Genomic DNA, 21,586 nt, shown 5'->3' with positions numbered 1-21,586 from the left:
ATATATATATTTTTATAAGTTACTTCAAAATCTTTCTGGAAAGTGATGGGATATAAATGCATATATACTAAAAATAAAATAAAATCCCTTCCTTCAATGCCAAACTTAGCGACAATTTCCTCATGAAACCTTTTAACTCCCCATTTGTCTGAAATAACTGCCTGATCCTTTATACTCCTGTGACTCTGTTAATATCTTCTTAATGCCATCCCAATGCACAGCTTTGTATTTCAGCAATGCATGTATGTGTCCAGCTCTTCTGACTTAATTGTAAACATTTTATGATTTCATCCTCAATTCCTCATCATACCTCACATAGTGTCTTTTACATAATACGGTTTCAGATGAGAAGTCCACATGTGAATCATTGCTCTGCAGTAGGTAATGCATTGTTTTTCTCAGGCTGCTTTCAGGAATGTTTCCCCTTGTCTTTACTTTTCAGTACTTTGATTTTGTTGAGTGGGCATGGATTTCTTTAAGCTTATTCTGTTTTAGTTTCTCTGGACTTCATGAATCTGTAGGTTTATGTCTTTTGCCCAATTAGGAAGTTTTCAGCCATTATTTCTTCAGATACTGATTTAAGCACCACAGTCTTTCTCCTTTCCTTCTAAACTCTGATGACATGTTTTAGATATTTCTGTAGTAGCCCAATATCTGAGTCTCAGTTAATTTTTTCTTTCCTCTTTATTCTTTCTATTGCTCATATTGGATACTATCTATTCATCTATATTCAAGCTCACTGACTTTTTCCTCTCTTATCTCCATGCTGTTCTTGAGCCCATGCAGTTAACTTTTATTTTGGTCGTTGAGTTTTTCTGTTATAAAATTTTCAGTTGGTTTCTTTTTTTTTTTTTTTTTCATATCCTCTATTTCTCAGCTGGCAGTCTCTATCTTACCTTTCATTTCAAGAGTGTGTGCCGTTACTTCTTGGAGCATGGTTATAGTTGCTGCTGTAAATTTCTTGTCTGGTAATTCCAACACTTTTATCATCTCAGAGGTTGCATCACTGGCTGTCTTTCCCCTTGGGAGTTTTTGAGATTTTCCTGGATCGTCATATATTGAAAAATGTTGGATTGTATCCTAACAATGATACAATCATGTTATTAGACTCTAGGTGTTGTTTAATTCTTGTGGGGAATATTGATTTGTTATTGTTGTTGCTATTTTAGCAGGTAAATGACCCAGTTAGGTTCAGGCCACAAATCCGGGTCTGCTGCCTGTGAGCTGTGGTTCTAATGTCAGTTCAATTTTCAAAGTTTTTGCAGTGTTATTTAGATTTATCCTACATGTACAAGATCTACAGGCTTATCTGGAACCTGGGTGGTGGTCTATCCCCTAATTCAGTGCTCTGCATTGTCAGTATGCTTCATAAGGTCAAATCTGTGCATACACTGCTCAGGGATAAACTCAGGAGATCACATACAACTTTAAGAGAGAGTCTTTTTGAGGCCCTCTCCACTCTAGGATCTCCCTGATGTTTTTTGACTCCCAGGGCTCCTCTGACTAGAAATAGAAGGCTCTCATTTCTCTGAACTGCCATGTACTTCTTCATATAGTATCTGCTTCCAGGGCCCTGTGGTAAGGGGATGAAGGGAGGAAAAAATCAGCAGGTATTTGCCCATGCTTTTGGGACCGTAGTTTCACTGACCAGAGAGAAGGGCTTTCCTTTAGTGGAGTTGTAGTCACCTGCCACTGCTATGGAATTGCCAGGAGACTGGGATGGGAGAGATTGGGGTGGTGAGGGGGAGGGGGAGAAGTGACACAAGATACTTCTCTCACCCTCTCTGACCTCTCCCTGTATGTCCTTCATTTCCTACCCCAGAAACACAGGGCTTTTCTTGGAGCTCTCCATCTGTACTTGGTGTACAGTTCCAGGTTTTGAGCTGCCTTTAATTCCAGACTGGGGAATATGAGAAGGGAGAAAAAACAGAAAGGTCATCACTGGCTCAGTGGCACTTCATGCTCTGGTTTCCTTCCCCAATCTACGTGCTGTCATTTGCTTTTCACCAATCCTCAGTTAGCTGCTCCGTGCATTCTGTGCAGGGTTTGTAGTTGCCTTCAGTGGGAGAGACAGGGCAGCACGTGCTTACTTCTTCTTGACTAGAACTGAAAACACCACCACTCTTCTTAGATTTTGTATATGGCCATTTTGAGATATGCATGAATAGTCCCCATCAGATTGGTATATTATTAGCCGGAAGTACTTATCTGCCAACTTACAGATTTCACAGTACAGTCCCCATTTACATATATTTTACAGAAATTCTAAATAAGTCTGAGAACTACTCTAAACCTTGAATTATAAATCTTATCCATTTTGAGAAAACGTCATTAATTTTTTCCCATTTTTATGTCCTGCATTTAGGCAGTTGAGACTACACTTACCTTGTTATTTGAGTGAAAATAATTGACCAGAAAGGCAGAGATTCTCTACTCACCTATAAAGATAAAGTTAAGTTTTATGTATTTCTCTAGGCAGTAATGATGTGGATGACCACATGAGATGTTTTTTTAGATTACTTTGTCTGTAGGCAAACATTTTAAGAGTATTGCAAGCGAGTTATGTGATTATATGGGAGGCTTTTAGACCGTGGAGGTGAGGTTAGGTGAATGTTCAAGGTCATGAAGCAAAGAGTTATAAAACTGGGACTGTTTCTAACTTGTTTTTCTACTCCCAAACCTGTCATCAGTTCATTAGGCTTATTTGCCTAAGGATAAAAAGTTGAGAGAGAAGGAAATACAAGGTCTCTGAAATTTTCTGTGATGCATAGTAGTGAGTGTAAAACAGGCAGGGGCAGTGAGACTTTCTCTGGCAGCTCTAACCACAGCAAACCAAACATAGGGCACTTACCGTTGAGAAGCACACTAAGCAATTTTCAGAAAGAGATTGTTTTAACAGCCCTTTCAACTCACTTGTACAGCTGAATATCATGAAAATTCTTTCTGCTTGGGAATACCATTTGCATGAGAATTTCACACGATATTCTATTAGTAAGTACAAGGATATCAGACAGATTACTTGTTTCCATAGTTTATATGCTTACATCTCTCTTGGTTACTAAAGATACAATAAATACTTTTAAAGGCAAATTGTGGCTAGAACAATGTTTCCTGAAAAGAAGCTACTAAATCCTAAATATAAACAGAACGTTAAAAGATTTATGGGGAGAATGGGGCAAATTTGAGAAGTAGGAAAACAGCTAGAATTTGCTTATCTTTATGGCAGGTGGGTCTCCTTATACCTACTACCTGGATTAACTGATCACAGACCTGGGAACTGAAAACAGGTTAGAAATTACAAAGCCTTACCACTCTTTAATTATAGAATCTCAACCATTTTATTACAACTTCTGTATGGCAGCTTTTTATTTGAAACCCATTCTAGGTTTTAATATTTTAGAAGTTAGTTTGAGCAAGCTGGCATCCACAACTAAAATGGTCCACTTCTCTAGCCCATTAGCAGCAATTCAAAGTAGTCTGAGGTTAAAAATATTTTTCACTCCTTGAAAACAGTGTTTTATGGGATTTCTATATGAAGGGGAGGAAAGAACTGCTTAGTAATAATACTGTGCAAAATAACTAGATCCCAATGGGTAGAAAACAGAAATAAAGGCCAGAATCCAGTGTCTCATATATGTTGTATCAGTGACCTCTGGACTTTCAGAGAATTACTTAATCTTGGAACTATTTCCTTATTCCTAAAACCAGCTACCTACAAATCACAAGAGAGTATTGAGGGGTTGTTGAAAATTACTTTGCATCACATTTATCAACACTAAGGAAGTATTAATTATTTTGTGGTGTATATTAAGTATTGTTATATTTTATAATGCACCTGAATTTTCTTCTTTTTCATTGTTTGGACTGACTTTCTTGTTATCCTGAATCATACAGGAAAAAAATAGTTAAACTCATGTTATTTTATGTTGGGATAATATATGACATCTATTTGAGATTTAGCCAAAGTGCTATAGGAAATGTAGCAGTGACTTTTACTGTTTTCCTATAATCACAGATAAACTCATACTGGAGAAAAGATATCATTTCCCCATAATATTTAACATCTTTAGTAATTATCTAAAAGGAAAATTATATTAAAACTCATGCAGAATAGAATACTGCATGAAACCTGCAGGTTACCTAACTCTTGAATCTCCCAAGACCCTTGTGTTAAGTCTATTAAGTTGAAATAATATTAAATAATAGCTAATGTACCAGGTTGATTTCCTGGAAATTAGTCTTATTTTGAAAATTTTATAAGTATATTATTTTCTCATTAAAAGTTACACAGCTATTGAAACATGACACTTGCTGCCTTTGCAGACACACCATATTTTTTAACCCTCAATAGATATTTATTAATAAATTAATAAGAAACTCCTATTGAGCTGTTGTTGCATTTTCAAAGTAAGTTATACCATTGAACTAGTAGTACTTGCTTAAGCCATTGAAATCAGAGAAAATTGACACTCTTTTTTTTTTTTAGGTAAGAAGTGGATTTATTTAGAGAGATACAGATTCCCCAGACAGAATGCGGTCTGTCTCAAAAGGCAAGAGCAGCCCTGAAATATGGGGATGGGGTGGTTAGTTTTTATGGGCTGGGTAATTTCTTAGGCTAAAGAGTAGGAGGATTATTCCGACTCTTTTGGGGAAGCGGTGGGGATTTCCAGGAATTGGACACTGCCCACTTTTTGGCCTTTTATGGTTAGCCTCCAGAACTGTCATGGCGCCTGGGGATGACAGACACATCATTTTTAAAGAATCTTAAGCGGCTCTGATGGCTTACTTTAGAGGGGGAGAAAAGCAGGCAAGGTAACATGTGTATTTTTAGTGATAAAAGAAAAAGAGTAACCCATAAATTATCGGTAGGAAAATTGTTAATAGGTAGGTGTAGACAGTGAATATTTTCTTGATATGCCTGGAAATTGCATTTTGCCTAATACTTAAATACAAAATAAGAATAAATCTTAAGAAAATACTGCCATTTATTATTCCATGAGTGTAAATCTTGATATTTTGAGGAACAGAAAATTAACTAACAGTCTTCTGTCATCTTGAGACATATTTGGATAATCAGATTGCTGTTCTGGTGGGTATACTTTTTAAGGTGTGAGTGGTAGTGAGACTCCAAAAGCAGTTAAATAAAACATAAACTAAAAGCGTCCTGTTACCTAAGACTTCACTGGTAAATACTCTTACATAATTTTGCATTTCTAAGCCTTTTTTCCCCAAAGACTGGCACGTTAGTGTTTAGTGGCATTAGTTTGCGTGTTCCGTTCCCCTGTTACTTACGCATTCATTAGTTTTGTTTACCTGTGCATAATTTTTTCCTAATTTCACAACAGCTTTTTTTTTGGTAATTGACAATGCAATTTACTGCATATGCGCTTTCTGGCCCCCAAACAAGAATGTTAAGGTGTAAAGCACCAACCTCTTCATCTCAGACTGTTAAGAAAAAGGATTGGTTGTGACTAATTTCCAATTAATTTGCAGTGGTTACAGGGAACAAAACAATTGCACCTACTAATTAAAATTTAAAATATTCCAAAGTGTCATCTTTAGGTGTCTTTGGAATATATAATTTCCATTTTGGTTCATTGCTGGATCTGTAACACCCATGAGCTTGACAGCTCTATTAATTTAAAGACTCAGTAATACCTGTTAGTACAAAACATGAAAAAAAATACCATTAATCATTTATTTTAATTTTGCAGCTCTGTCATTTTCTCAGTATGTTTTAAAATTATCATGACACCGTAATGCGCACAAATCGCCTTGGATGAAGGGGAAGCGGATCACACTACTTAGGGGAGATACTGAAGTGTGTTATTAGAGCTTAATTAATGCCAAACTGATTAGATTTGATTGCATTTTATACAAAAATATTTTAAAGAATTTTTTCTGACTATATTATATTTTAAAAGTTATCCCAAACAGGTTATATTTACAATTATACTTACCTTTTTATAGCTCTTTTCTTTAATACATTCTATTTAAATATTATGAAATAAACCTACACTGTTCTCTTATTTTTCATTGTGAAACCTGAATTAATCTACTCATTTTTAATTTACAAAAGTTCATTTCAGTTTAGCTCAAAGAAAATAGCATCTCTCATAGATTTGTTCTTTGACAGGAACTCCTAACCCAAAGTGGACACAATATCCAAAGACATGAAAGGGCAAAAATTGAAATGAGAAATGTACTAAGTACATAATACCTTATGCATTTATACTGATGTGATCCAGGACTGCTAAACACACTAAAAGTGATAAAATTATATGCACTTAACAGAATTATGTCATTAGCTTTCTAGAATACCAATAGTTATTTTATTTATATTTACATCTGGTTCAAAATTGAATATATTTCTCTAGAATGCGTAAAGTTAATAGTCTCTTAGTTGGTGTGCATCATCGTACTAGCATGTAGATTTGATTTCTTTCCAGAGCAGTTAGAGATCTCTCTTCTGGTGGCTACAAACTGTAGAATCATAAGGCCTGAGCCTGACTTTTCTCCCACAAACTGCCTTGTGGAAGACCTTATCTAGCTCTTCATTTCTTCTGATTTTGTGTATTATGATTAGAAAATATGGCTAACATATTCTGAGCTTTTCCTCAAAAGGCAACATACTGTATTGTTGAAAGTTTTAAAGAGTAAGCTTTCTTATCCACTAACAGGGCACAGTGTTTCATAGAGATATTCCCAGGATGGGTTACCAATTTCAAACAAGAATTTGAATGAAAAAACTTAACCAAAATACACTGAATAGAATTTAATAATTTATTGTTTTTATTTTCTTGAATAGTCAGAACACAGTTGCACATGTGTTATTTGAGAAGACTTTAAAAAAATGAGAGGATTTTAACATATTACAGATATACCTCGGAGATATTGCAGGTTCAGTTCCAGACCACTACAATAAAGCAAATATTGCAGTAAAGCAAGTCACATGAATTTTTTTGGTTTCCCAGTGCCTATAAGTTATGTTTATAGTATACTGTAGTCTATTTAGTATACAATAGCACTGTTTCTAAAATAGAATGTACAAACCTAAATTTAAAAATACTTTCTTGTTAAAAAATGCTAACTATCATTTGATCCTTCAGTGAGTCATAATCTTTTTGCTGGAGGAGGGTCTTGCGTGGATGTTGATGGCTGCTGACCGATCAGGGTGGTGGTTGCTGAAGGTTGGGGTGGTTTTGGCAATTTCTTAAAATAAGACAGCGATGAAGTTTGCTGCATCGATGGACTCTTCCTTTCACAGTCAAGTTCTCTGTAGCATCAATACTGTTTGATAGCATTTTACCTACAAGAGAACTTGTTTCAAAACTGGGGTCAATCCTCTCAAACCCTGCCACTGCTCTATCAACTAAATTTATGTAATATTCTAAGCCCTTTGTTGTCATTTCAACAGTCTTCGCAGAATCTTCACCAGGAGTAGATTCCATCTCAAGAAACCATTTTCTTTGCTCATCCTTGAGAAGCAACTCCTCATCTGTGAAAGCTTTATCATGAGATTGTAGCAATTCAGTCACATCTTCAGGCTCCATTTCTAATTCTAGTTCTTCTAGTTCTCTTGCTATTTTCACCACATCTATAGTTACTTCCTCCACTGAAGTCTCGAACCCCTCAAAGCCATATATGAAGGTTGGATCAACTTCTTCCCAACTCCTATCAATGTTGATATTTTGACCTCTTCCCATCAATCAGGTATGTTCTTAATGGCATCTAGAATGGTAAATCCTTCCCAGAAGGTTTTTAGTTTACTTTGCCCAGATCCATCAGAGGAACCACTATCTATGGCAGCTATAACCTTACAAAATGTGTTTCTTAAATAATAAGACTTGAAGGTCAAAATTACTTCTTGATCTATGGACTGCAGAATGGATGTTGTGTTCGCAGGCATGAAAACAACAGTAGTCTCATTGTACATCTCCATCAGAGCCCTTGGATGACCAGGTACATTGTCGATGAGCAGTAATATTTTGAAAGGAACCTTTTTTTCTGCGCATTAGGTCTCCACACTGGGCTTAAACTATTCAGCAAACCATGTTATAAACAGATGTGCTGTCATCCAGGCTTTGTTGTTCCATTTAGAGAACACAAGCAGAGTAGATTTAGCATAACATTTTCAGAATGGTCAATGAGCGTTGGCTTCAACTTAAAGTCACCAGCTGCATTAGCCCCTAACAAGAGGCAGTCAGCCTGTCCTTTGAAACTTTGACGCCAGGCGTTCACTTCTCCTCTACAGCTATAAAAGCCCCAGATGGCATCTTCCAGTGTAAGGCTGTTTTGTCTACATTGACAATTTGTTGTTTAGTGTTGCTACCTTCATTAACTATCTTAGCTAGATCTTCTGGATAATTTGCTGCAGCTTCTACATCAGCATTTGCTGCTTCACCTTGTACTTTTTTTGTAATGGAGACGGCTTCTTTCCCTAAACCTCACGAACCAACCTCTGCTAGCTTCAGACTTTTCTCCTGCAGCTTCCTCACCTTGCTCAGCCTCCATAGAAATGAGAGTTAGGGCCTTGCTCTGGATCAGGCTTTGGCTTAAGGGAATGTTGTGGCTGATACGTCTTCTGTCAGACGGCTGAAACTTTCTCCATCTCAACAATAAGGTTGTTTTGCTTTCTTATCATTCATGTGTTAACTGGAGTAACACTTTTGGTTTCCTTCAAGAACTTTTTCGCTGCATTCACAACTTGGCCGTTTTGCACAAGAGGCCTAGCTTTTCGCTTGTCTCAGCTTTTGGCGTGCCTTCCTCATTAAGCTTAATCATTTCTAGCTTTGGATTTAAAGTGAAAGATATGTGACTCTTCCTTTCATCTGAACATTTAGAGGCCATTGTAGGGTCGTTAACTGGCCAAATTTCAATATTGTTGTGTCTTAGGGGATAGGGAGGCCCGAGGAGCGGGAGAGAGATGGGGGAATGGCCAGTCGTTGGAACAGTTAAAACACACAAAATTTATCTGTTAAGTTTGCCATCTTATATGGGCACAGTTCATGTTGCCCCAAAACAATTACAATAGTAACATCAGAGGTAACTGAGCACAGATCACCACAACAAATAGAATAATAATGAAAAAGCTTGAAACATTGTGACAGTTGCCAAAATGTGACACAGATACATGAAGTGAATGAACGCTCTTGGAAAAATGGTGTGCACAGACTTGCTTGATAGAGGGTTGCCACAAGCTTTCAATTTGTAGAGAGAGAAAAAAAAAAAAGCAATATCTGTAAAGCACAATAAAGTGAAGTGCAGTAAAAGAAGGTATGCCTATACATTGCTTTATCCTTGTCACAATTTCATGGGGTAAACAAAACAGATATTTACTATTAAATGTGATTTTGAAATCAGTAAATAAAAATTAAGAAAAGAGTACAATTATTTAGTCCAAGTCAAGCATATCATGATTGATTTCTTCATTCCTTCAGCAAATTCTTACTGAATTTCTTCTTTATAAACATGCTGAATTTTGTCCTAGAGTGTTATAATGGAGAGAAAACAAAACAAAGACATGATCTCTGAACTCTTTTCAGGTATTCATTACTCAAAGAATCACACAAATATAAAAATTCAAGAAAGATGTAAGGTCCGTGAATGAACGGTTCATGGTACTGTGAACTGTGACACTATGGAACTATGGTAATAAGAGAAGGTACAGTAGAGAGAATTGACCTTTTCAGAGGAGAACCAAGAAGACTTTCAAAGAAACTCAAAATAGACCTGAGAACTACAGGATGAGAAGCATATGACTAGGCATAACAGAGGGAAGAGTGTTCGATGCAGAGGGAACAACATGGGTGGGAGGGAGCATGATGTTTACAAGGAAGGATTTGAAAGATGACATGATGGCTGTGGAACAGAAGGAAGGGAGTTGTGGGCTGAGGCAGATGATTCCATGGGAATCTGAGCTGCAGGACCTTCAATCATATAGGAAGAATTTTTAGCTTTAGTTTAAGAGTCAGGTGGAACTAAAGAGAGTTTAAGCAGGAAGGTGATGTGATCAGATTTGCATGGTGATAAGATCATTGTAGGTGGGGATAGATTGGAAGGGAAGACAACAAATCAGGAGACTTCTGCAATTGTTCAGGCCTTAGAATGGTGGTGATAGAAAGACCAAAAACCAGTCAAGAGATACAGAAAATATTTGAGGGATAAAATTGATCAGACTTTGTAATAGATTGGTTATAGGAGGAAAAGGAAGATGCCAGGGAAGATCCATGTTTCTGGCTTGAACAACTGAATAAATGATGGAACAATTATCTGAAATAGGAGAATTTGGAAAGTACTCAGGCTCTGTCCTCTCTACTCCAATTTAATTCAAATCATTATGCTCCCTAATCAATATCTTAGTCACATTATTAGGAATATCAATTATCATTGCATTATGGGATTGCAATTTTTTATGAGTAACGTGTCAACACGTTGACTAGATTACCATGAAATAGTTTAACGTTGATGAGAAAGTCTTTCAGTCAACGCTGTGATGCTCCAGATAATTAAGGATCTAGCTGAGAGTAGAAATTGGGTCAGGAAAGAAGTTTCTTCTCTCATTGTTGTCAGTATGGGCTTTTGGTCTCCCTTGGTTTAAAACACCCATACTTTCTGGGGGTTAGTAAATGCCTGACATGGATTTTTTTCTAGTCTTTCCTTTGGTAGACCTGGAGCCCGGCATGTGACTGAAATCCTACCAGGTGCTTCTGGCCTCCTCAGAGAGAAGGCAGATGGCCATAAATGTCATCTCTCAGTGTCACCCAAGGAATCCCCAAAGCCTTGTTGTCTCAGATGGGAGAGAGGTTAGCAAAATGTATTTTCCATTGGACTAAACATAAGTATGTTAAAAATGATAGGTAACAGTTATTAAGCATATAAATGACAGGCATAGCCTCTTTTGGTACTTGTAGTGGTCTTTTTAAGTAGGTGTATCATTATCCTCATTTAGTAAATAGAGACTGAGGCTCAAAAATGTTAGATCCTTTGGCCAGTGGCCAAGCTGGCACTCAAACTCTTGCTTCATGTCCTGAATCCATACTCTTAACCCCAATGCTATGTGAAAAAACCTTGTAAAAAAGGATATATGAAATATTATGGAGAAGTAGAATCACAAGTTGTGAATATATGGCTAATATTCTCTGGTTATAGTCAAAGAGGAGAATTTTTGTATTGTTTTGTTCATTTTTAAAGTTTTTGTTTCTTTTTTCCCACATGACAAAATATTTGGAGAGACCCTAGGAAAAGAAAAATAGTGACTGTGTTCAAGTTGTGTGTATAATTGTTCTGTAAAGACATGAAAATTATAAAAACATTTTAAAAAATGTCATTGACCTTCCCTGGTAACCAACTTACGACCATAAAATAAAAGGAGAACCAAATTTATATCTTAAAAGAGATTTCAAATCCAGGTATGAATATTTCCCATGCAATGTGGCCAAATAGCCCATCACTTTCAGGAGAAAGTTTCTCTTTTCTTATTACCATACCTATTTAAAATTCCTGTGAATTTAATCAGCAAGTAAACCTCTCAAACCCATTTGTTAGAGATGTTATTGTAAATCTTCACAATGATTTCTTTGAATCTGATGTTAGATCAAAGACTTTGACATTAAATTTGGAAATTACTATCATTCCAGAAAATAATGGCTGGAATCATAAAGAAGCTGGCACAGGGATTTTAGAAAATTGTTATGTTTCATTGCTTTGCTTTTTGGCAGTTATGGACCTGAAAATTTTAGCGTGCTCTTTATTCCTGCTGTCATATGGCTCAGCTACATGCATGAATTCAAAATGGTTTCCATTATTGGAAAGAGACAGTCTCACTCCAGAATCAAGCTAGGTAACTTTTGATGTTCCAGGTAATTGCTAAATTAAGCTTTCCCTGAAGATATTTTATGGCATTTATTTTGCTCTGAAAACCCCATTCATTTTTAAGGTAGCTGAATAAATCCAGTGATAATAAACTCTTAAAGAGGTGAATCAGGGAAAGAAAATTTTGGCTAGTTACGGGGAGAATATTTAAAAAGGAAAATGCTACCTGCTGATGTACTTTCTAAGAAACACAGTATTATTAAGCCCACCGTGGTGCAAAGCAACAAAGAGATTAAACATTTAAGCCAAATTTGATCAGTTGATATGTTACCAAAATTGGGAAAGCTAGTATATGTTCTAATTCAGAATTTTCACAGAAGGAATTCTGAATGGTGGCACTCAGTATAGCAAAGACATGCCATTTGAAACTATTTCCACTTGTATTCATTTTTTAGCTATTGACCAATTAAGTCATAATTTTAAATTAAAATTGCTTTCTTCCACCTTATGCCTCATAATTCTAGATTCAATTTTCAGTATTTGACTGTAATTGCATCAGGGATCAGCAGGTAATGGTCTTTGGGCCAGATCTGCACAGCTACCTGGTTTTGCATTGTCAAAGACTTAAGAATACGTTTTGCATTTTTAAATGGTTGAAAAAAATCAAAAGAATAATAATAGTTCATAATGTTAAAATTACATGAAATTCAAATTTTAGTTTCCATACATAAAGTTTTACTGGAACACAGTCACATCCATTTATTTACATTAAGTCTGTGGATACTTTTGTGCTACAGTGGCAGAGACCTCATAGACCACAAAGCCTAAAATATTTACCATATAGACCTTTACAGAAAATGCTTGCCAACCCCTAAATTGCATAAGCATCCTATAGTATATAACTCTCAAATATGATTTCTAGATTTAGAATTAATATAAACAGTTTAGTAGCTTACATCACTTATATGCAAACAATTGTGACAAATGGAGGCATGCCTAGCCTAGATACATGTAATTTGAATGTCTCACCCTCAATAGAAGAAGAATAGGCCTCTCTGAAGATTGATTGGAAATGTTTGTATGATGGTACTTCTTTCCTTTTTTTTTTCCTCCTACATCCGTGGCTACTTGTCTGCATATTCTTTCATAGTATCTCACTCTTACTTCACTATTATATGTCCATGTTCCCCCATTATGCAGTCTAATGTCTGATATTCACATTTGATACACATTTGTCCTTTAGTAATCTCTTTTCAATGGATGATGTTATTTATAGGATTGTTACACCCAAATCTGTCTCGAGACCTGTTCTCCCTTCTGAACACCAGACTTTCATATCCCAAAGACACTAAGCAGCTCCTTTAGAATGTCACACTCAACAGAGTTCACTAACTTCCTGGTTCTCACTCCTGCCAAAAATACATGTCTTTCTATAAAAAACCACCACCACACACACATAGCAAACAAAGCTTAAAAGCATGAAAGTCATACTAGAATCTTTCTTTTTTCCAATACTCCACACATCCGTCATGTCCTGCAGATTGTACCTCCTTGCTATCTCTCAAATCTGCCCTGTATTCTATCCCCATTGCCACTGCTGCAAGTAAAATCCATTTTACTTCTTTCTAGATTATTTTATTCACCTCCCATCTGATCTCCCTGTCTCTGTTATGGCACACAGCCCCTAAGCTACACTTCCAGAGTGATGCTGCTAAGACTCAGTTTAATTATGTCCGCTCCTTCCCCCGTGATCTTAATGGCATTGTTTGGTGCTCGCATTGCATTCTGAGAATATCTCCGTAGCACAAGGCGTGTTACATCCTACCACTGCATGTGTTACCATCATTTGACTATGTGCACCTCAGTTATGTTTTAAAAAGTATCTGTTCAACTTGGAATCGCCAGCACTAAGCTGAAATAAGCTGGTACCTAGTAGATTAACAATAAGGCTAATTAAACTTGAGTTAAATTAGGTTATTTGGTTCCATTGATATTAGCTTTCAGCCATATGTTTGGGGGGTGAGTATAAGAAGGTGCTGGTCATTCGTTTAGTCAGTCAGATTCTGATAGGTCTTACCCCTTAGAAAGAGAAGTAAATGACAAATAGACCAGGGCTTCCCAAATTGAAGCATGCATGTGAATCACCTAGGGATCTTGTTACAAAGCAGAATCTGATTCAGGTCTTGGGTGGGACTGGGAGTCTGCATTTCTAACAATGAAGTCAGTGTTCCTGGTTTGTGGACCACATTAGGAGAACCAAAGCTCTAGAGAGGAAGACAGTTCACTGCAGAGGGATTTTTGCTTTTGCTGTTGTTAATTTTTTTTTTTTTAATTGTCTGTGGCTCTATTTTTTCCTTTCATTTTTTTAATTTTTATTTTTAACATCTTTATGGGAGTATAATTGCTTTACATTACAATGTTGTGTTAGTTTCTGCTGTATAACAAAGTGAATCAGCTGTATGTATGCACATATCCCCATATCCCCACCCTCTTGTGACTCCCTCTCACCCTCTCTATCCCACCCCTGTAGTGGGTCACAAAGCACTAGGCTGATCTCCCTGTGCTATGTGGCTGCTTCCCACTGATATCTGTTTTACATTTGGTAGTGTATATATGTCAATGCTACTCTCTCACTTTGTCCCACTTTACCTTTCCCCCTCCCCGTGTCCTCAGGTCCATTCTGTACATCTGCGTCTTTATTCCTGTCCTGCCCCTAAGTTCATGAGAACTATTTTTTTTTTTTGATTCCATATATATGTGTTAGCAAACGGTAATTCTGTTTCTCTTTCTGACTTACTTCACTCTGTATGACACACTCTAGGTCCATCCACCTCACTACAAATAACTCAATTTCATTTCTTTTTATGACTGAGTAATATTCCATTGTATGTATGTGCCACATCTTCTTTATCCATTCATCTGTCAATGGACACTTAGTCTGCTTCCATGTCCTGGCTATTGTAAATAGAGCTGCAATGAACATTTTGGTACATGACTGTTTTTGAATTATGGTTTTCGCAGGGTATATGCCCAGTAGTGGGGTTGCGGGTCATATGGTAGTTCTATTTTTAGTTTTTTAAGGAACGTCCATACTGTTCTCCATAGTAGCTGTATCAATTTACATTTCCACCAACAGTGCGAAAGCATTCCCTTTTCTCCACACCCTCTCCAGCCTTTTTTGTATGTAGATTTTTTTGATGATGGCCATTCTTACCTGTGTGAGGTGATACCTCATTGTAGTTTTGATTTGCATTTCTCTAATGATTAATGATGTTGAGCATCCTTTCATGTGTTTGTTGACAATCTGTATATCTTCATTGGAGAAATGTCTATTTAGGTCTTCTGCCCATTTTTGGATTGGGTTGTCTGTTTTTTTGATATTGAGCTGCATGAGCTGCTTGTATATTTTGGAGATTAATCCTTTGTCCATTGCTTCGTTTGCAAATGTTTTCTCCCATTCTGAGGGTTGTCTTTTTGTCTTATTGATGGATTCCTTTGCTGTTCAAAAGCTTTGAAGTTTCATTAGGTCCTATTTGTTTATTTTTGTTTTTATTTCCATTTCTCTAGGAGGTGGGTCAAAAAGGATCTTGCTGTGATTTATATCATAGAGTGTTCTACCTATGTTTTCCACTAAGAGTTTTATAGTGTCTGGCCTTAGATTTTAGTCTTTAATCCATTTTGAGTTTATGTTTGAGTATGGTGTTAGGAAGTGTTCTAATTTCATTCTTTTACATGTAGCTGTCTAGTTTTCCCAGCACCACTTATTGAAGAGGCTGTCTTTTCTCCATTGTATACTCTTGCCTACTTTATCAAAAATAAGGTAACCATATGTGCTTGGGTTTATCTCTGGACTTTCTATCCTGTTCCATTGATCTATATTTCTGTTTTTGTGCCAGTACCATACTGTCTTGATTACTGTAGCTTTGTAGTATAGTCGGAAGTCATGGACTGATTCCTCCAGCTCCATTTTTCTTTCTCAAGATTACTGTCACTATTCGGGGTCTTTTGTGTTTCCATACAAACTGTGAAATTTTTTGTCCTAGTTCTGTGAAGAATGCCATTGGTAGTTTGACAGGGATTGCATTGAATCTGTAGATTGCTTTGGGTAGTATTGTCATTTTCACAATGTTGATTCTTCCAATCCGAGAACATGGTGTATCTCTCCATCTGTTTGTATCATCTTTAATATCTTTCATCAGTGTCTTCTAGTTTTCTGCATACAGGTCTTCTGTCTCCTTAGGTAGGTTTATTCCTACATATTTTATTCTTTTCGTTGCATTGGTAAATGGGAGTGTTTCCTTAATTTCTCTTTCGGATTTTTCATAATTAGTGTGTAGGAATGCAAGAAATTTCTGTACATTAATTTTGTATCCTGCTACTCAACCAAATTGATTGATTAGTTCTAGTAGTTTCCTGGTAGCATCTTTAGGATTCTCTATGTATAGTATCATGTCATCTGCAAACTGACAGTTTTACTTCTTTTCTGATTGGGATTCCTTTTATTTCTTTTTCTTCTCTGATTGCTGTGGCTAAAACTTCCAAAACTATGTTGAATAATAGCAGTGAGAGTGGGAAACCTTGTCTTGTTCCTGATCTTAGTGTAAATGGTTTCAGTTTTTCACCATAGAGAACGATGTTGGCTGTGGGTTTGTCATATGTGGCCTTTATTATGTTAAGGTAGGTTCCCTCTATGCCTACTCTCTGGAGCGTTTTTATCATAAGTAGATGTTGAATTTTGTCAAAAGCTTTTTCTGCATCTATTGAGATTGTCATATGGTTTTTATCCTTCAGTTTGTTAATATGGTGTATCACATTGATTGATTTGCATATATTGAAGAATTCTTGCATTCCTGGGATAAACCCCACTTGATCATGGTGTATGATCCTTTTAATGTGCTGTTGGATTCTGTTGGCTAGTATTTTGTTGAGGATTTTTGTATCTATGTTCATCAGTGATATTGGCCTGTAATTTTCTTTTTTTGTGACATCTTCATCTGGTTTTGGTATCAGGGTGATGGTGGCCTGAAGAATAAGTTTTTTTGTTTTTGTTTTGTTTTGTTTTGTTTTTGTGGTACGCGGTCCTCTCACTGTTGTGGCCTCTCCCATTGCGGAGCAACAGGCTCCGGATGCGCAGGCTCAGCGGCCATGGCTCACGGGCCCAGCCGCTCCTCGGCATGTGGGATCTTCCCAGACCGGGGCACGAACCCGTGTCCCCTGCATCAGCAGGCAGACTCTCAACCACCGCGCCACCAGGGAAGCCCAAGAATAAGTTTAAAAGTGGTTTTCCCTCTGCTTTATTTTGGAAGAGTTTGAGAAGGATAGGTGTTAGCTCTTCTCTAAATGTTTGATAGGATTCACCTGTGCAGCCATCTTGTCCTGGGCTTTTGTTTGTTGGAAGATTTTTAATCACGGTTTCAATTTCAGTGCTTGTGATTGGTTCGTTTATATTTTCTACTTCTTCCTGGTTCAGGAAGAACCAGGAAGATTGTGCTTTTCTAAGAATTTATCCATTTCTTCCAGGTTGTCCCTTTTATTGGCATAGAGTTGCTTGTAGTAATCTCTCATGATCCTTTGTATTTCTGCAGTGTCAGTTGTTACTTCTCCTTTTTCATTTCTAATTCTGTTAACTTGAGTCTTCTTCCTTTTTTTCTTGGTGAGTCTGGCTACTGGTTTTTCAGTTTTGTTTATCTTCTCAAGGAACCAGCTTTTAGTTTTATTGATCTTTGCTATCGTTTCCTTCATTTCTTTTTCATTTATTTCTGATCTGATCTTTATGATTCTTTCCTTCTGCTAACGTTGGGGGTTTTTTGGTTCTTTTTTCTCTAATTGTTTTAGGTGTTAGGTTAGGTTGTTTATTTGAGAGTTTTCTTGTTTCTTGAGGTAGGATTGTACTGCTATAAACTTCCCTCTTATTAGTGCTTTTGCTGCATTCCATAGGTTATGGGTCATCGTGTTTTCATTGTCATTTGTTTCTAGGTATTTTTTTATTTCCTCTTTGATTTCTTCAGTGATCTCTTGGTTATTTAGTAGCGTATTGTTTGACCTCAATGTGTTTGTATTTTTTACAGATTTTTTTCCTGTAATTGATATCTAGTCTCATAGCATTGTGGTCAGAAAAGATACTTGATACAATTTCAATTTTCTTAAATTTACCAAGGCTTGATTTGTGACCCAAGATATGGTCTATCCTGGAGGATGTTCCATGAGTACTTGAGAAGAAAGTGTATTCTGTTGTTTTGGGATGGAATGTTCTATAAATATCAGTTATGTCTATCTGGTCTATTGTGTCATTTAAAGCTTGTGTTTCCTTATTTATTTTCATATTGGAGAATCTGTCCATAGGTGAAAATGAGGTGTCAAGGTCTCCTGCTATGATTGTGTTACTGTCAATTTCCCCTATTATGGCTGTTAGCATTTGCCTTATATATTGAGGTGCTCCTATGTTGAGTGCATAAATACTTACAATTCTTCTGTCTTCTTCTTGGATTGATCCCTTGATCACTATGTAGTGTCCTTCTTTGTCTCTTGTAATAATCTTTATTTTAAAGTCTGTTTTGTCTGATATGAGAATTGCTACTCTAGCTTTCTTTTGATTTCCATTTGCATGGACTCTGTTTTTCCATCCCCTCATGTTCAGTCTGTGTGTGTCTCTAGGTCTGAAGTGTGTCTCTTGTAGACAGCATATATACAGGTCTTGTTTTCGTATCCATTCAACCAGTCTATGTCCTTTGGTTGGAGCATTTAATCCGTTTACATTTAAGGTAATTACGATATGTATGTTCCTATTACCATTTTCTTTACTGTTTTGGGATTGTTATAGTAGGTCTTTTTCTTCTCTTGTGTTTCCTTCCTAGAGAAGTTCCTTTAGTGTTTATTATAATGCTGGTTTGGTCGTGCTGAATTCTCTTAACTTTTGCTTGTCTGTAAAGGTTTTAATTTCTCCATCAACTCTGAATGAGATCCTTGCTGGATAGAGTAATGTTGGTTGTAGGTTTTTCCTTTTTATTACTTTAAATATGTTCTGCCACTCCCTTCTGGCTTGCAGAGTTTCTGCTGAAAGGTCAGCTGTTAACCTTACGGGGATTCCCTTGTATGTTATTTGCTGCTTCTCCTTTGCTTCTTTTAATATTTTTTCTGTGTATTTAATTTTTGATAGTTTGATTCATATGTGTCTTGGCGTGTTTCCCCTTGGATTTATCCTGTATGGGATGCTGCACTTCCTGGTCTTGATTGACTGTTTCCTTTCCCATGTTAGGGAAGTTTTCAACTAAAAGCTCTTCAAATATTTTCTCAGACCCTTTCTTTTTCTTTTCTTCTTCTGGGACCCCTATTATTCAAATGTTGGTACATTTAATGTTGTCCCAGAGGTCTCTGAGACTGTCCTCAGTTCTTTTCATTCTTTTTTCTTTATTCTGCTCTGAGGTAGTTATTTCCAGTATTTTATCTTCCAGGTCACTTATCTGTTCTTCTGCCTCAGTTATTCTGCTGTTGATTCCTTCTAGAGAATATTTAATTTCATTTATTGTGTTCTTCATCACTGTTTGTTTGCTCTTTAGTTCTTCTAGGCCCTTGTTAAATATTTCTTGTATTTTCTCCATTCCTTTTCCAAGATTATGGATCATCTTTACTATCATTACTCTGAATTCTTTTTCAGGTAGACTGCCCATTTCCTCTTCATTTGTTTGGTCTGGTGGGTTTTTACTTTGCTCCTTCATCTGCTGCATATTTCTCTGTCTTATTTTATTTAACTTACTGTGTTTGGGGTCTCCTTTTCATAGGCTGCATGTTCATAATTCCCATTGTTTTTGGTGTCTGCCCCTGTGGGTGAGGTTGGTTCAGTGGCTTGTGTAGGCTTCCTGGTGGACGGGACTGGTGCCTGTGTTCTGGTCGGTGGGGCTGGATCTTATCTTTCTGGTGGGCAGGACCACGTCAGGTGGTGTGTTAGGGGTTTCTGTGAAGTTATTATAATTTTAGGCAGTCTCTTTGCTAATGGGTGCGGTTGTGTTCCTGTCTTGCTAGTTGTTTGGCATGGGGTGTCCAGCACTGGAGTTTGCTGGCTGTTGGGTGGAGCTGGGTATTAGCGCTGAGACAGAGATCTCTGGGAGAGCTCTCACCGATTGATATTACATGGGGATGGGAGTTCTCTGGTGGTCCAGTGTCCTGAACTTGGCTCCCCCACCTCAGAGGCTCTGGCCTCACAGCAAGCCGGAGCACCAAGACCCTGTCAGCAACACGGCTCAGAAGAAAAGGGAGAGCAAAAGAAAGAAAAAAAATAGAAAAAAAATTAATTTTAGAAAGGAAAAGAAATTTTTTAATAGAAAATAACAATAATTTAAAAAAAGAGAGCCACAAAACCAATAAAGAAATCCACCAATGATAACAAGCGCTAAACACTAAACTAAGATAAACATAAAAGTCAGAAACAAGTCAGTCGCAGACAGCAAACCCCAAGTCTACAGTCGCTCCCAAAGTCCACCGCCACAATTTTGAGATGATTGGTTGTCTATTCAGGTATTCCATAGATGCAGGGTACATCATGTTGATTGTAGGGATTTAATCCACTGCTTCTGAGGCTTCTGGGAGAGATTTCCCTTTCTCTTCTTTGTTCGCACAGCTCCTGGGGTTCAGCTTTGGTTTTGGCCCCACCTCTGCATGTATGTCACCCTTAGGCATCTGTTCCCCACCCAGACAGGAGGGGGTTAAAGCAGAGGCTGATTAGGGGGCTCTTGGTCATTCAGGCCAGGGGGAGGGAAGGGTACAGTAGTCATAACTGGAATGCAGGGCCAGCCTGTGGTGGCAGAGGCCGGTGTGATGTTGCAACAGCCTCAGGCATGCCCTGTGTTCTCCCGGGGATGTTGTCCCTGGATCATGGGACCCTGGCAGTGGCGGGCTGCACAGGCTCCCGGGGTGGTAGGTGGTGTGGATGGTAACCTGTGCTCGCACACAGGCTTCTTGGTGGTTGCAGCAGCAGGCGTTAGCGTTTCATGCTCATCTCTGGGGTCCGAGCTGATAGCCGCAGCTTGCGCCTGTCTGCGAAGCTTGTTTAGGCTGTGCTCTGAATCCCCTCTCCTCGTGCCCCCCTGAACAATGGTCTCTTGCCTCTTAGGCAGTTCCAGACCTTTTCCCGGACTTCCTCCCAGCTAGCTGTGGCGCACTAGCCCCCTTCAGTCTGTGTTCACACAGCCAAACCCAGTCCTCTCCCTGGGATCTGACCTCCGAAGCCTGAGCCTCAGCTCCGAGCCCCCGCCCACCCCGGCGGGTGAGCAGACAAGCCTCTCAGGCTGGTGAGTGCTGCTCGACACTGATCCTCTGTGCGGGAATCTCTCCGCTTTGCCCTCCGCACCCCTGTTGCTGTGCTCTCCTCCATGGCTCCACAGCTTCCCCCCTGCCCACCCCCAGTCTCCACCGGTGAAGGGGCTTCCTAGTGTGTAGACACCTTTCCTCCTTCACAGCTCCCTCCCACTGGTGCAGGTCCCGTCCGTATCCTTTTGTCTCTGTTTATTCTTTTTTCTTTTGCCCTACCCAGGTACGTGGGGAGTTTCTTGCCTTTTGGGAGGTCTGAGGTCTTCTGCCAGCATTTAGTAGGTGCTCTGTAAGAGTTGTTCCACATGTAGATGTGTTTTTGACGTACTTGTGGGGAGGATGGTGATCTCCACGTCTTACTCCTCTGCCATCTTGAAGGTCCCCTCATTGTTAATCTTTTTAACACTCATATCAAAATAATATGTGCACATTAAAAAAACCAGAATGTATAGCGTTCCAAGAAAAACGG

General features: G+C 38.0%; 1 protein-coding gene across 17 annotated transcripts in view; it reads left to right on the top strand.

Annotated features, from left to right (window-relative positions):
* Window positions 1-21,586, top strand: part of DGKB (diacylglycerol kinase beta) — a 901,775-nt gene that overhangs the window by 869,709 nt on the left and 10,480 nt on the right. The window contains exon 26 of one of the 17 annotated variants that reach the window (XM_060304691.1): window positions 4,487-4,523. The exons of the other annotated variants lie outside the window; for them this stretch is intronic. Within the exon in view, the coding sequence (XP_060160674.1) occupies window positions 4,487-4,507 (21 nt within the window). The 3' untranslated portion in view covers window positions 4,508-4,523. Of the gene's footprint in view, window positions 1-4,486; window positions 4,524-21,586 lie in introns of those variants that run through there. 17 annotated transcript variants of the gene reach the window in all.

The sequence above is a fragment of the Globicephala melas genome, chromosome 9, assembly GCF_963455315.2.
Source record: "Globicephala melas chromosome 9, mGloMel1.2, whole genome shotgun sequence".
NCBI classification, from domain to species: Eukaryota; Metazoa; Chordata; class Mammalia; order Artiodactyla; family Delphinidae; genus Globicephala; species Globicephala melas.
The sequence above is the reverse complement of the archived record's forward strand: the minus strand, read 5'-3'. Positions and strand labels throughout refer to the sequence as shown.